Genomic DNA, 16459 nt, shown 5'->3' on the forward strand with positions numbered 1-16459 from the left:
ATTTTTTGAGATTTGATGCGACCAAAAAATGCGTAATTTTGCACTTTGAATTTTTTTTTACGCTTACGCTGTTTGCCGTCCGTGATTTGGAATGTGATAATTTATTAGTTCAGGCAATTACACACGCAGCGAAACCAAACTTGTTTGTTTATTTATATTTATTTATAAAATGGGCAAAGGGGGGTGATTCTTACTTTAATTAGGGGAGGGGATTTTGTATTAATAGAAAGGTTTTTTTTTTTTACACACATACTAGTATATGTGTGTATAGTATAACTACACTGACCTCTCATAGAGATCTATGCAGTTTAGATATACTGCATAGATCCATGAGATCTGTGCTCTATTGCTTTCGGCTGCTGCAGCCGAAGGCAATACAGTGCTGGGCTGGGATCAGGTGAGGTACCGGGATTGCCCCTCCACGACCGCGTCGTGGGTGGGTGGGGAGGGGTTGGGGGGAGTTAAACAAAATCTACAAAAATTAGGACACATTAGCAATCTAGTGGTAAGCCGGTATTACTTATAACTGACGGCTGAATGATCAATTGGCAGTCAGTTATTGAAGGTGTATGGCCACATTTATCTAAGCACACTAATAATTAAGTGCTCTATTGCTGTCAATAGAAAATTTGCCTTTTTTTGCACACAATCTGTGTTTTCAACTAATTTGTATAAAAATATTATTTTTTTTTACAAAAAATAGGGAACATCGCGTGCGGGCATGGTTTCACCTGCTCACAAGGCTGGCATCATGAACTCACCTCCCACTTGTCTCAGAAGATATGCTCCTGGGATGTCCAGTAAGCGAGTGGAGCACTGAAGAGCAGAAAAAGACATGATCTGCGCCTAGATAAACCCTTTAGGCTATGTTCACACATCTATTTCAGATGAAAAACTGTCATTTTCTAATAATGACAGCCATTAAAAATTATCATGATTATTATTTACGGCCATCATTATAAAATAACGTCAGTTATTTCGCCTAAAAAGACATGGTGGGAACATAGCCTTAGGGGGGGTTGACATGTTCTGTATCCACAGCAGATTTCGCTCTGAGAGTTCGCAGCGAAATGTGCTGAGGATACCTTCTGTCATTTGCAATGAGATTACATACTTGTAGTGGGATTGTCATCCCACTGCGAGCATGTAAATTCCAGCCCCCTTAACCCCCCTCCACTGGGAAGATACGTTACCTGCTCCACGCTCCTGATGCATCTGAGGCTCCCGGTCCCTGTAGTTCCGGCTCAGCCAATCAAAGACTGTGGTGGGGCTGTGCATTGATTGGCTGCGAAGGACCTACGGGAGCCTCAGATGCAGCCGGAGAGTGGAGCAGGTTTAGTTTGTTCCTGGCAGTTAAGGGGGCCGGCGTTTACATACTTGCAGTGGGATGACAATCCAGCTGCAAGTATATAATTTCATTGCAAATGACAGGGAAGGTATCTGCAGTGGATTTTGCTGCGAACTTGCAGCGTGAAATCCGCTGTGGATATGGTACGTGTGAATCTGTCAGAAGTTTTATGCTGCCTGAACTTAGTGCTGATTATATCTAGAACAAACTGAGAGAAGCAATCGTCTTTTGGCTCTTTTAGGGTATGTTCACACATGTTGGAGTTTTATTGCAGTAACTGATTAAATGATTAATAACTGCAATGAAACGATGGAGTAATGCGATGAAAATAAACATAACCTGACATGGGCCAATTATCGCGCAAATTAGCGATCATAGAAACACTTTTTGCCGATAGTTGGCCGGTATAAAAGGGCTAGCTCGCAGCCAATGAACATGCAAACCCTCGTTTGTCAGCTGCTAGGATCTTCTATGCGGCCTATAAAGTCATTGTTTTCGGCTGCACATCACCCTGTGTGAACGGGGTGTGAGGCTGATAATGGTTGCATGATTATTACAGTGATTTCGGATGTGATTGCAGTGAATCTTATTTTAGAAATCAGGGAGGAAAAGTCACCATACACCACTGCATAACTTCATTGAGAAGTAGTACTCTCTCTTCTGCCCTTTAGCCGCCATAATATTAGAAATACTATTGCATTATGAAACCCACCACTCATGGTAATAAGTCATTCAAAGCTTTCTGAAAAGCATACCAGGACTTATATAATAGATCATGATTAAACAGACCCGGCTGGATTAAAATCTAATGTATATAGGAGGTTGTTGGGAATGAAAGACTTCCTATGTTTTAATTTAGCGTTTATAGTCTTCTTTCAGCACATCAATCTGAAGACTTCAGTTCAAAGCTTTCTAAGACACTGGGAAGTATTAGAAGGCTCAGAATTTTCAAAGGACAGCATTATTTTGGTGTAAATCACAGGGCTGACCTCAGTCTTAATCTAAAAAGGTCATCTATTGAAGTAACCGTCATAACAATTATAGCGCAGAACAAAGGGAAGGCATCGTCTATAGAAGAGATAAGTAGAGAATAAGCAGGGAGGATATTTAATGGTGACATCCCTGCACAAAGTTACAAACAAATTATGAAGAAAAAAAATAATAATAATAATGCTAATTCTAATAGATCTGTAAACTGATAAAGGTATTGGTATTTAGGATATAAAGGGTTTAAAGATGAGCGAACCGAACCCGAACGTTCGGCATTTGATTAGCTGGGGCTGCTGAAGTTGGATAAAGCTCTAAGGTTGTCTGGAAAACATGGATACAGCCAATGACTATATCCATGTTTTCCACATAGCCTTAGGGCTTTATCCAACTTCAGCAGCCACCGAAAGATCGGGTTCGGATCGACTTGAGCATGCTTGAGGTTCACTCATCTCTAAAAGGGTTGTCTGGCCAGGACCCTTTTTTTCAGAATTTCCGGCGAAGAAGTAGGTGAAAAAAAAAAAAAAAAAAACACACACTTACCTCCCTGGCTCCCATGCTGCACACACATTCCACGGTGTGCAGCCACTTCTGGCTATTGAGACATGATGTTGTGGACCCGCTCAGCCATTCAGTTGCTATAGGGGTGTCCTGAATTTATATTACTTTGAGCAATATAGTTGTTGCTAGTTTTTCCTATATAAATACACACACACACACACACACACACACACACCCCGGGGGACATTTATAGACTGTCCAAAACAGTATATTCCAGCACAGAGGGGCCAGATGCAAATAAATCTATTCGCACACGCTAGTTTTGAGGATAAGATATTTGCATCCCAATGCTTTGACCATTCAACACCCCCCCCCCCCCCAACTGCATTTATTATTCAGGGGGGGAAATGTCAGAGAAACCTGGCATTGGTTTCACTGCGTGCACACACATAGGGGCTCCAGTGAGCCGGTGAGCCTTGTCACTGCAGGGACATGGCGTTAATAAGCCAGACTTAATAAATATTCCCCCATGTGTAGTAAGATTTTACCATTTTATATTTAGACCATAACGTGTCATGTCAGATTAATGGAACAGAGCAGAAATTAACCATATCCAGATGAGTTTTATAACATTTTAAAAACTAAATATATAACCAAGCTAAGCCAGCCCCCATCTCTCTATCCAATATGCATTTACAGTGCCACAAAGACTAGTCACAAAAAGGGCAAAAGAAAGTAGAATCTCAAATCTTCACATAGAAAGTTAATGAACAATCAACAATAAAACAGTGTTCTCCCAGAATGTACAGAATACCAGAGGGGTTAACTGGTTATGCCTCAGAGCTGCTGACTACACTACAGTATGTAAAATGCGGTCAGATTATTCAGGACTCCAGGGGTCAATCATTAGTATGCTGTAGACAAGACTGGAACAGGCATGTGGGATTTTAAAACTATCATGCTGTAATACAATGAACTATACAGAATGAATTATGGAACTAAGTTCTGAAGTTATGTGAGAGAAAGTAAATCAGAAACAAAACCTGCATTATGGCTTGGGTAAACAGCCAAGTCTCAGCTATAGACTCATGAGTACAGATATTAAGCACATTATTTCTTGGCTAATGTGATAATAAGTACATTGGAGTGGCCATGATAATTATAGTCATAGCACTTGAAGGTGTACAGGGACACATTCTGAAGGGTACAGACACTATACTAATAATATTTTAATTATAAATGTTTTCCAAATGCACTTTAGCTTATGTAAACAAGTATATGGATGCTTATTTAGAGGCAACAGGAACTCTTTTACTTTTTGCCTGATCTTCCCTGGCTCAAATGTTATTTAAACAATTCCCTGTTTGGAATACTGTAACATTGTAAATAAAGTGGCTTTTCCCCAGATCCTGTAGCATCACAGTCATGATGAAAGGCATGATCACAAGTTTCTCAAAAATTTGAACTCGTGTTCCTTTTACTTTTAGGCCACACACATAGTGTCCGCACAAATATACAATACACTTAAGTCTGTACTGCATCATCGTCGCACCTCCACCAACCTTGGCTTGATTTTTTTTTATGTTTAGCACTTTATAATAAATCCTGACTGATTGGAAACATACCTCTAGTAGTTAACAATTATTTAAGGCAGTCCTCAATTCAAATAAACAAATTATGGCCTGTAAAATAAAAATAAAAAACACTATACTCATGTTTCCAAGTCCAGCGCCGATGCTCTGGCCTGCCCGGATATCTTTGTTTACTTACCCTGATTACATATTCTATTATGATATTTTCCCAAACACACTGCAACCAATCACTGTGTTGCATCATGCTTGTAATGTCATCAGAAGAGCCGAGAGAGCATGCCATTAAAGTGAGTATAGTTCGTTATGTTATACCCCAAACAGGCCATAATAATTCTTTTACTTAAATAGGACCTGTCACTACATGTACAGCTGAATACCAGGAGGCTCACCTAACTGCTGATGCCTCCTGGTTTCCAGCAATGGTTGAAATAACTCCCTTCCCCCCGTTCCTGAGAGCGGGCCCTGAGCCCTATATCCAACCTGAAAAACACACCAAATTTATGTAAAAATATGCACAGTCTTACATACAAAAGACGATTCACCACAGAGCACAACATCCTGGACAAAGAAGAAAGTTATTTATCTTAGGGCCCTATTACACAGAGCAATAATCGGCCGATAATCGCTCCATGAACAACGATCATCGGCTAATTGTTGTTTTAGGTTTGGATGCATAATAGCGATGAGTGGCCGACAGCTGACTATTTCCAAACACCTGACATCTTACCTTTCCCCGCTCCTGGTCAGCTGACAGGCCGCTCAGCCGATCACAGGCCGCAGCTGCCACCGGGACCCGGAAGCTGCAGGGCACAGGAGAGAAGACCCGGCGTGGGGAGAGGTAAGGTGTCAGGTGTTTGGGAAAAAGCTGCATGGACATCGCTAACAATGTCCATGCACCTCTTACTGCCCAATTATTGGGCCGTCTAATAGGTCAAGTAAATGAGCGCCGTAGATTGGGCCTGTGTAATAGTACCCTATGGCTTACATCTGAGCTCTCATAATTCTCATCAGAGTGTTTCTTGACAGAACTTCCATGCTCACTCTGCAACGATTCGAGAGGAATCTCTTTCTCAAGCCTCCCTTTACACACTACTTTGGTGAAGTTTGGCAGTTATTTATTGGCCTGAGCCCGACATACTGTGTAGTTAGGAAAACAGCCAGCTTTCAATCTAGCAACTGGTTCATTTGCATATTGGGTGTTGGTCCATACAGTACAGCAAGCATCGCTGGGAACCAGGAGATAGCAGTAGTTTATTGAGCCACCTAGATTCCAGCCGTTCATCTAGTGACAGGTCCTATTTAAATTGGAGAGCACCTTAAAAGTTACAGTATCAAGTAAGCATTACTCCATTACTATCTACTTGTATAGAAACTTTTAGGAGAAACAGGAAAAAGCTACTGTATTTTTCCCAAGGGGCAAGGACAATCTATTATCATATAATTAGACAGGGCATTAACAACATTGCCTTCTGCTTACATTACATGAAAATGTACATACAGTGCAAATAATTCAGGTTACATTTTTTGTTTGACTGCATCTTTATTTTTCCGAAACAGTCTAAAAATACATAGGGGTTGTCAAACTCAACACTGGATACCATCAGCCAAATATTTAGAGAGACTAAACATTTTAAGTGCACCACAAATATGTGAACAGACCTTATGCTGGTCAGATGGTATAAACACAATGATGCACGTTTTTCAGTGACTTAATCTTGTTTTCTTATGGATTTCTGAAAAAACATTCCTTACTTTTAATATCCAAACATATTTAATCTGATCCTTTCCCTTCTAGAGTTTTCATTAGCTTTTAAAAACGCATTACAAAATGTGGCTGTTTCCCAATGTACTATGATTATTAAAATTGCTATTTAAAGGGAACCCTGCCCTGTTACAAAATACTGTCTCATCTACTTGCATTATGTTATACAGATGGAGATACCGAGCAGATTAATATATCATTTTGTGGGAAATTTTCCAGGACAGTTTGTCACTTATGTAGATCTCTAGTCATTCTCGGCTAAGTGGTCAAGTGGGCGGTCGTACTCCGTGACTGACAGCCTATGTGAAGAGCAGCTCACTCTATGGTGGAACCAACACAACCATGGGAGAAGAATTATTTCCAACAAATAATTACATGGGCTTCCCCAAAAATGACTGCACAAGTGATTAACAGTCAGTTGCTTATGTGGCTTCATTCTAAGAACAGTTCTTCTGGATGGGACAGCCCATTTTATAATGCAGATGTTTCAACATGCTCAACAGATGTCTGCAATATATTGAGAGAACACAGGCTATCCCAACCTGCTGCCTTTATGTAGGTCAAATGCTACATTCCCATCCGCCCTATCATCAGGTCTTCTTCTTGTAAATGGAGTAATGTTGAAAGAAGATAATAAAAAGTGGCTAGTAAACCAAAGCGGGATGTTGACTCCAGCCTGACTTCCATCCCAGCATCACTTCTTTCTGTTCTTTCATAGGAATACATCAGAAGCTAAGCATATTTGTTGACCACATAGTTGTATTTTCTATCATTCTAAATTTACTATTTAGAAAAATATCTAATGAGCAATGAGACAGGTAGAAAAGGAGAGTAAAACAATGACAGCAGTAATAGGACTAATCACCATCATCATTATGAAGAACATGTATATCATCTTGTAAAGTAATCAAGATCCTGCTAAGAAATCCAATCATCTTCTGAAAAATTCAGTATCCCATAAAAGGCCATGTTCACATTTTGTAAGACAGCAGCCGTTTTATGACACGGCTGTGTCATAGAACGGCTGCTGTCTGTGTAGTTAACCCCAGGCAGTAGTGCAGTTCCAATTAGCCTTAGCAAACAATGTAAAGTGCAGCCGGATCCACACTTTATATTATCTGCACATGTCAATTTCATGAGGCTGCTATTCAATGAATAGCGGCACTACGAAATTGACATGTCAGTTTTTTGTACAGCCGCATGGAATCCTAGCCGGTGTGTATACTGTGTAGTAATAAAATCAATCGACTGCTGTCATTAAATAAGGGTCGTTGTTGCAGGTTTGCAACAACGGCCATTATTTATTAACAGCAGCCATTGTTTAACCCTCTCCCGCTGCTGCACTGTAAATTAACGTCACTGCAGCCTATGCCTGAGGCTGCAGCAATGTTAATTTACGATAGAGAAAACACAGGCGTAGAAGCCCCGGCGGTTCCCGGCTATTAGTGATAGCTGGGGACCCGACTCAACTCTCTGCACCGGAGCCGCGCTCCAGTGCCGAGAGTTAACTCTATAGATATTGTGGTCAGCACGACCACAGCTTATATAAGGCTCCAGACAGAGAATTCTCCCTCTAGAGAAGGAGAATTCTCTGTCTGGTGTCCACCGGGGCTCTGCGAAGTGATCGCAGAGCCCCGATGGTAGCCATGGAAACCGGAAGCCTCAGGCTTCCGGATTCCTGGCTACGGAGGACACGTGGCCGTGCGCTCTGCCTCCTCCCCTCTTTTTCCCCTGCCAGTGTCACAAGATTGTGACAGCGGGAGGGGACAGAGGAGAGCGGGAAGACACAGGGACATCATCTTATGGGATCATAATGATCCCATAAGCTGATGTTCGAAAACAAGCTGGGCATTGAGGAATCAATGACCCCAGGTCGTGAAAGGGTTATTGAAAATATACGTTGTGTGAACGTGGCCTAAGACTGCATTTTACAGTGTTCGGGGCAAGGACAATGAGTAACTGTACGACTGATTAAAACTATTGTTTTATAAATATACTATAGGCTGTAACCTGACTTGACTATTTCCGGGTTAATAACCAAAAGCAAGTAGACTGAAAGGACAAAGTGATCACATCATTTGATGTTTCGGATAACACTAGGCTTATTCATGAATTGTCTAGACAGCTTCAAACAAAGGAGAACCACTGACTGCTAACAGCTGCAAATCCCAGAAAATGCTTTGTATCTCTATTATGTACAGCTAGCTGCGGGAACATCTGAAAGCACTAAAACTGCTGCAAACACCGCAGTATTCCTTGAATTCCTCCTGTGGTTTTGATGTGATAGGAGAAAGGTTTGATAACTGTCAGCTCCGTCCTGGTAACTGTCAGCTCCATCCTACGAAATGAGCAATAAAGGTGAAATGTATTTGTAAACTGTTCTTAAGCATGTATGTCCCATAGGTATAGTATGGTGTAAGCACTGGTGCTTCATCACACTTCTATCCATTGCTGTGATCTAGACCCCACTGCATGAATCTTGGAGGTCTCCTCAGTAGGCACATCCTTTTCACTGACAGTAGTCCACACATACAACCACCTAATAACTAAAGAACATGTTTTTTGTCAAGGTTCTTCAGTTCTTGCAAAACCTGCAGTATACTAAATTAATATCCCATGTCCAGTAACGGGAAAAGAAAATGGATCTTCCTCGTCTTCCATTCCACTCCAGCTCTTACACATATAGATAACCCGAATGTTTATATTCTCAGCTCTATTGCGGATTATCATTTTATGCATCTTTACACATAACAGGACTGGGTAAATGACTGGCTCAGAAAGGATAAGTATCATATCAGTGGGGTCCAATCTCCAGAAACATATGGAGTAGCAGTCCCTATTCTTGTGATTGGTGGAGGTCCTGTTGGCCAGACCCCCACTGTTAAAATATTATCAACTAACTTGTGACTTGAGGATAATGTTTAACATTGGGATGACCGTTTTTTAAGATCTCATCAACTACATGTGGCTACCACACTGCACACTATAAGAACTTTTTTACCTTCTTCCCCATCTATTAAGGCTGGCTTAACATTTATCCAGTGATCCGGCAGCGTTTTCCTCCAGCCCAGTAGCAAAATCTAGGAGGGAAATGGATCTTTGACTTGATCCCATTCATTTGAATGGGATAGTTCAAAGCAACATGCACTTCAATTGGGACGCCGGATTGCTGAACAGGCCAGGTGACGGAATGCATCTTGCAGCATTTTGCCATCTTGCCTTGATAGTTAATGAAAAAAGGATAGGACAACTGATGACAACTAATGCATTTTCCCATCAGGTATGGCATTAGTTGTCATCAAAAGAAGGATGCAGGACCGCCTGATCCATGTAAACCTAGGCTTAGACAGTAAGATTCTAGGCAGGCCCCTCTGCATTTACAACATTTTGTAAAGACTGTTCTTTATATGTTTGACTTGTTTTTACTTTTGAAACCTTCTTATGTTTCTAAGAAAATATGAAACGGCCCTTCTCCCACAGTGAATCACACAAGTACTTCCCGGGGCCTAATTCATTCAAGAATTTCAATTCATAAAAGTACATAGAGAGAAATTCACTTTTAAAAGTTTTAGCAACTGTTCATGATGTCTCTATAAATTTTTTACAGCTCACTCATAAAGAAATAGTCCTAATAATACTATGTGGTCTTGGTATCAAAGTGCCTGATCAAGCATCAAAACTTGTCAATGATAGTTATACCTGCTACAGTTCATAAGATCAGTTAATGGAAGTAACATGGCTTACCATTAAGGGGTTGCTAGGTTATTAGGCAATTTTGAGTTAATAGGGAAGGGAGGCAGGATCTTCTATTCGCCATACTGAAGAGCAGATACAAAGAGCAGCTCTCATTGAGTAGGACCTCACATATTTATGGATTAGATTCTGTTCCCACCATCATCATGCCTTCTGGTCTGCACCAAAAGACCCCCTTGATTTATAATGAGGACCTCAGGTCACTGTAGACTTTAATTTTTGCAGCTGCATTAGAATTGAACCTCTGCTGACTGGCAAAGCATTGCCTTGTCTGCTGAGTCACATTTTCTGCTTCATTGAATTGATGAAGATTGGCATTTCAGGCCTAACTGTTTTGGGTATGAACCTATCCATGACCAAGACTTCCAAGTACACCCTGAGCTCCTAATTCTTCAGATTTCGGCATTTGTGGGACCCCCTTCATCACCATGTTCACTGTATGGATCACACACCCTCCACCAGCTGTGGGATACACTGTAGTCAGCATGGCTCCAGATACCTGTAACAACTAGAGATGAGCGAACCTGCCGGATTTCTGGTTCATACGAACCAGAAATCGCGGCGTCTGACTCCCGCTGTCTGCCGGCTCCGTGTAGCTGGTGGATACAGCCTAAGGAACCCCTGGAAAACTGGGATACAGTCAGATGCCGAGATTTCTGGTTCGTACAAACCAGAAATCCGGCAGGTTCGCTCATCTCTAGTAACAACCTACCAGGACCTTATTGAGTTACGCACAGTGTATCTTGTTGCTGTCTTCTGTACATGGGTACTATAGATATTAGCTATTGGTCATAATAATGTGACTTGTAATGGTTATTGTAGAGAAAATACTTATGGTTATTTTCAAATATGTTAGAGACCCTGTAAAGTATGCAGAGATTAGTGCAAGTAACAATGCACATATACAGTATAAATACATACATGCTCAATATTACACTAAGTCTAACACCAGATGAAAGCTACAGTTTATAGGACTGTTCTTGGACTGTCCTTTCTTGTAAAATCTATGGCGAATTGTCCCGTTGCTGACCGTGCCTCAGCATGGCTGCAGGAATGCTACGGAGGAGCAGCTGTTTAGTTATGGTAAACAATGAGGACGGACAGGAACAAAGATGCTTCCCAAGTGTGAAAGCAAACAGCAACAAGCAGTCAACAAATTCATGGATTAACTTCATCCACTTTCACTGGCCATCCAGCCATTTGAAAGAGAATGATGTCTCAGCTGTGACTATGCACAGCAAACACTGAGGCCATTTTCACCCAGGAATATTCATCCAAACCCATTTGTACTCTATCTATATACATATCACATGTATATAGCCATTATACGTTAGGCATGTTTGGCTTTAAAGGCTCGTTACAGACAAATACTCCTAAAAATCTTAAATTCTACTTAGATTCTAGAATAACCACTGAAGGGTTGTCAAACTTGAAAGTTTAAACATTTTTTTTATTTAACATTATTTACAAGATTATTTATTGTAGATCTTAGGAGCCAGTTAGAACATTCCAGGAGCCAGTATGACCTTTTTCAACTTCCCATTGATCTCAGTAGGCACCAGAAGCAAATTTGATGACCCATGGCGGCTTCTTCCAGCCTTGTTTATCAGTAAATACTATATAGGTGTAATTGACTATGCATCCAGCATAATGTTCAAACCAAAATAAACCTAGAATAAAAGTAACTTCCATGCATGCCAGCTTCAAAATACACAGAAGTCTCTTTGTTTTAACTTTTTTTTCCACTTCATCATCCAACTTCAATGAAATAATACAATCAATTATAACCTACCTAGAACAATCATATGCACCAATAATTTGTCTACTTTGGCTGCCTATCATCTCTAGTCAGGCTATTATTCTAGAGCAGACCTGGGTCTTGGCAAACCCGACTCACTAACTAGCTCTGACTGGCCCATGTCACAAGGTCTGTGCTGCTAAATCAATGATAAATGATACAGCAATATATATGAGTCTGGCCCTCAAAAACCATTTTAATTTCTTATTTGTCCCCATTGCCCTCCCCTGTCCTAGAGTTTCATCTAAATAAGAGCTTTTTCGGTAGTCTACAGAAGTTTAGAGAAATCTGACAAATATAGCATTAATGACTAATTATACAATAGTTCCCATTCCTATTATAAGGTTTATTGTTGTTTACTATCATTTATAGTTGCCTCTGGGGAAAATAGATGGAATGATGAAAAAACTATGCTGAAAAGGATGCAGAGCCTTTAATTTGCTACTATAAATTTGTAGGACAGTGTTGAAGCCCGTCCGCAGCGCAGGGATAGCAGTGGGTCATAAAAGGTTCAATGATGGGTAGATATCTCACTATCTGAATGAGACATCTGCATGGCTGTTTGGCTGACCTCATGTCTTTTCTGACTCCCCCATTTAACATGCTTATTCAGCTCCACCATTTGTGCATCTAATTTCATAACTTGTAATGCTTTACATCATCACCTCAGGCTGATGTACAGGAGATTCCAGTACTGAATGCATGGTGATATCTTCCAACCAACAAAAAAAGTTATTAAGGTATAATCATTGCTCATTTTTTTTACTCACATGTTTATTCTACAGTGCTAGCTAGTACTGGCAAAGCTGCCAATATAGTGGTTTTTCAAAGTCGTACGTATCTTAAGGTCCCTGTTAAATTATTATTTGAGATAACACATTTCCTTATGTGAGGTCCTCAGTCAACCTGTCAGCCTGTCGCTGATCCTTGGTGACTTGTAGAATTAATGCTTAAACTGGGAAATATTTACACTCCATTTACACTTCGTTGTCTCTCAAGGGTGCAGATGGTCTTCAAGGGAGTAGAAAACTAATCCTGCAGTATGTAATGAAGTGTGAAAGGTACTGTTTGCAGACCCTTCATAATGAGAATTCAAACAGATACATTACTAAATAAATATCCGACTTCCACATAAAAAGTTGTAAGCTCCCATCTGTGGATGGCCCCTCCAAGAGACCCATAAAGTCTGCAACAAAGTATCACAAGGTATTGAATGCTTCAGTGATTCCTAACCTCTAAAACTTTAAGTGCTACTGGCCCATTAACTGTCTACCAGGAAGGATGAGCTTCAGAGACCAATAGGTTCAGAGAGAGATTCACAAAGTCTACACACCTCCCCCAAACATGTAGCCTGAGGCTATTCTTTTAAGAGTCATCTCCTAAAGAGAACAAAGGCTAGCTAATCCACAGCTGGTTTACATTACTAATAAGACAAAATGCAGCAATGGTTTTCTAACTAGGGATAGATATGTATATATATATATTATATTATAATATATTGGTTATAACTATTCAATATTTGAAAGCTAAGAACAGAAAACAAAGCCAAGAAGAAAACACCCCCCCCAAAAAATTCCACCATCAGGAAGTTTCTAATCCCAAAAGGGACGTCCATCCAGATTTATAATTAAACCATATGGAATTTAAACAGATAAGGGATCTGTGGAATCCATAATATTTTGTAAACCACAAATATTTAGTATATTATAGCTCTCTTTCTGCACGTTGTCCATAATAAGTTCCCATATCTGGAAACCACTGAGAACTAAATGCAGACTGGCTGTAAACTATAAATCCCATTTTTAAAGGTACTTTTGATAGAAGAAGCATAAATCGAAATGTAATAAAATAAATCTTAGAATATTGGATTTCGTCTTTTTTTTTTTTTTCCCTATGTTTTCATGGTAGGTAAAAAGGAAATGATGTTTAATGATAACTAGAATTGTTATTATTTTAATGGTATCTTTAAGTTGTACAAGAAGAGAAGCTGTTCAACATATGCTGGAATTCCCATATAATCCATTATCACTGAGAGATACATTTCCCAGTTGAGGGGGGGAGAACATCTAAAACCTAGAAGCAGATTAAGAAGCCATATGCAAGTTAGTATAATAAGAGGTCATGACTAGAGATGAGTGAACCGGGTTCGAGCCAATCCGAACCCGAACTTTCGGCATTTGATTAGCGGGGGCTGATGAACTTGGATAAAGCTCTAAGGTTGTTTGGAAAACATGGATACAGCCAATGACTATATCCATGTTTTCCACATAGCCTTAGGGCTTTATCCAACTTCAGCAGCCACCGCTAATCAAATGCTGAACGTTCGGGTTCGGATGGACTCGAGCATGCTCGATATTCACCCATCTCTAGTCATGACTTGACAATATTACTTGGTATACTGGTGCAATTGTAAAGCAGTGTGGGAAAACTACATTATATCTTTCCATACATAGTAAATGGAGAAACAATTGCAACTTACCAGTAATAACCATATACATCAAATGATCCTAACAACATGTGCTATTGACCAAAGTTGCAGATATCTGTAGAAGTGAGTTAGCAGAACAGGATATCATTTAAACATGTCCTTCTAGACAGATGTTATTGATGCAAACAAAAATGTGTATATTATGGAGAGATATGATATATATAATGGAAACAACATACACTATAGTTTATATCTACTGGGCCTCAGGTATTATAATCCATATTAAACAACATTGGAATCTATATCTGACTTCAAATATAGCACCAACCGCACTGGTAGACACTATATGGTGACCTATATGACCTCTTTTCCAGCAAAATGTTGATGCCCATGTACAACATGGAAGTTTGGTAGCACAACACATGTATTAAGCATTCTATTACTATATTAACACAAGGATTCTGCAGACATCACAAAAAAGCATCAATCTTGCTTTATGTCCTAAGTATTCAATGATAACAGACACTTTGAGAACGGTAACCTGTCTACTGGATTATTAAGAGGTTTTCATCAGAAGTTCTCAATATCACACAAGAAGAATTATCATGTTTGAAAATATGAGCAATTATGGAAGGATTACTATGCCGGATGCTGAAACGGGAAGGAGTTCAGAGAAAGAGAGGACAAGAGTCCCCAGTTGTAGATATTAACACATCTGTCTGTGGGTAATGTACAGTCATACCACAACTAGCCAGCACTGGTGCACATGCTCATGAAGAGGCAGCATTGAAAAGTTGGAATACTTAGTGCACACTTGAGTAGCCTGAGAAAAATTTTATTTGGTAATGAAAATGCAAACGATAAATTGACTTTCCATGGTTGATCAATTCCAGCTGTATGGAATAAGGTCTGTTTTTCCTTTATCTGGATCTGTTGTTAATAGTGAGTTTACACAGGCAAATGTATCTGACAGACTCTGGAAGCCAGGAATGGATTTGAAAAGATGAGAAATCTCAGTCTTTCCTTTATGACCCGTCCCCTGTTTATAGTCTGCTCCTGGCTTTGGCTTCGAAAATCTGTCAGATAAATCTGTCTGTGTATACTCACCATTAGAATTAGTTATGATTAAAAAAAAAAAAACATCTTACTAAACCTGTATCCTGGCTGGATACATCCAGGCACCAAGTGTCAGCAATATGTCTCAGTGTCAACTAAACACTGCATGTGATTTCTACTTGAATGGGTTGTCCTATCTCAAAAATTGCTTTCTTTTGCCTCCTCCCATCACCTAACAAAAGTTTAGGTGATGATAATACCCCTTTAAGTTGATTCATTTTTGACACCTATATCCCTACATATGTAATTCCTAGACTGTTCTAATATAGTATAATATCATTCTCAGGCATAGTTAGATCAGAGAGGCAGATTGGACAGATGGACTAACAAATGGAGACACTAGCAGAGATAGATAGATAGATATGGTACTATACTATAAACGATCAAAGGTATAAAACTATTTTAAAAAAAGTTCTCAAACTTTCTATTGTCTTTTTTGTATGCACATTAAGGTATAAAAACAATTCTGCACAAATGTAATAATATAGATATAAAACAAATTAACAACAATGCACAGCGCACCACTAATGTATAAACTTTCCTGGGTAGCAATGTAATGTTTGGTAAGAATATCAGCTATAACACCTGGAGGAATGGCTGTTCTCTCCCCCACACACCAAAAGCTGCAGCAGGATGTGGAGATCTGATGTGTACAATACCCAGGGAGCCATCAGTATTGTCCCCTATGCAGTGCCTAGGAATGCAGCTCTAAGGAAGAGTAGGCACTGTGCAGGGAACTTCTCATTCATTGCTCAGCAGCAGCTCTCAGTCATTCACTCAGCACAATATAATTTCTTCCATGAGAGTTCTGGGAAGGGGTTAAAAGCCATTGTCATACAAGTCCAGGTAGAGACAAATGAAGGGATTAGCTGTGCTCACCTCTTAGCTGGCACTGGACCCCAGCACCCAGCAACAAAACCAACAGCAGCCGGCATGGCATGTCTGATTCTCAATGTGATGTGGCAGCTTGCTGGGCAAAGGTCAGGGAGGGGTGCCCACTTATTTATCTGTCATCTAGCTGGATCTCAGTGCAGTCCCAGACAGCAGCAGCAACTCCTGCAGATCTCTACTACTTCTCATTCACAATCTTCTCCCATCCAAAGTCCTCCTCAGTGGGGGGAGAAGAGGGCAGTGGGATAAACCATTTAGTTACAGAGAGGGGTGGTGCAGATCA

At 40.1% G+C, this 16459-nt stretch overlaps 1 protein-coding gene across 2 annotated transcripts in view; it reads right to left on the reverse strand.

Annotated features, from left to right (window-relative positions):
* LAMA1 (laminin subunit alpha 1) overlaps nt 1-16231 on the reverse strand; it is a 145549-nt gene extending 129318 nt beyond the window's left edge. For both annotated transcript variants that reach the window (XM_069957754.1, XM_069957753.1), the window contains exon 1: nt 16165-16231. In XM_069957754.1, coding sequence (XP_069813855.1) covers nt 16165-16225 — 61 coding nt within the window. In that variant the 5' untranslated portion in view covers nt 16226-16231. The remainder of the gene's footprint in view (nt 1-16164) is intronic.
* Nucleotides 16232-16459: the final 228 nt, after the last annotated feature.

This window comes from Dendropsophus ebraccatus, chromosome 2, assembly GCF_027789765.1.
Source record: "Dendropsophus ebraccatus isolate aDenEbr1 chromosome 2, aDenEbr1.pat, whole genome shotgun sequence".
NCBI classification, from domain to species: domain Eukaryota; kingdom Metazoa; phylum Chordata; class Amphibia; order Anura; family Hylidae; genus Dendropsophus; species Dendropsophus ebraccatus.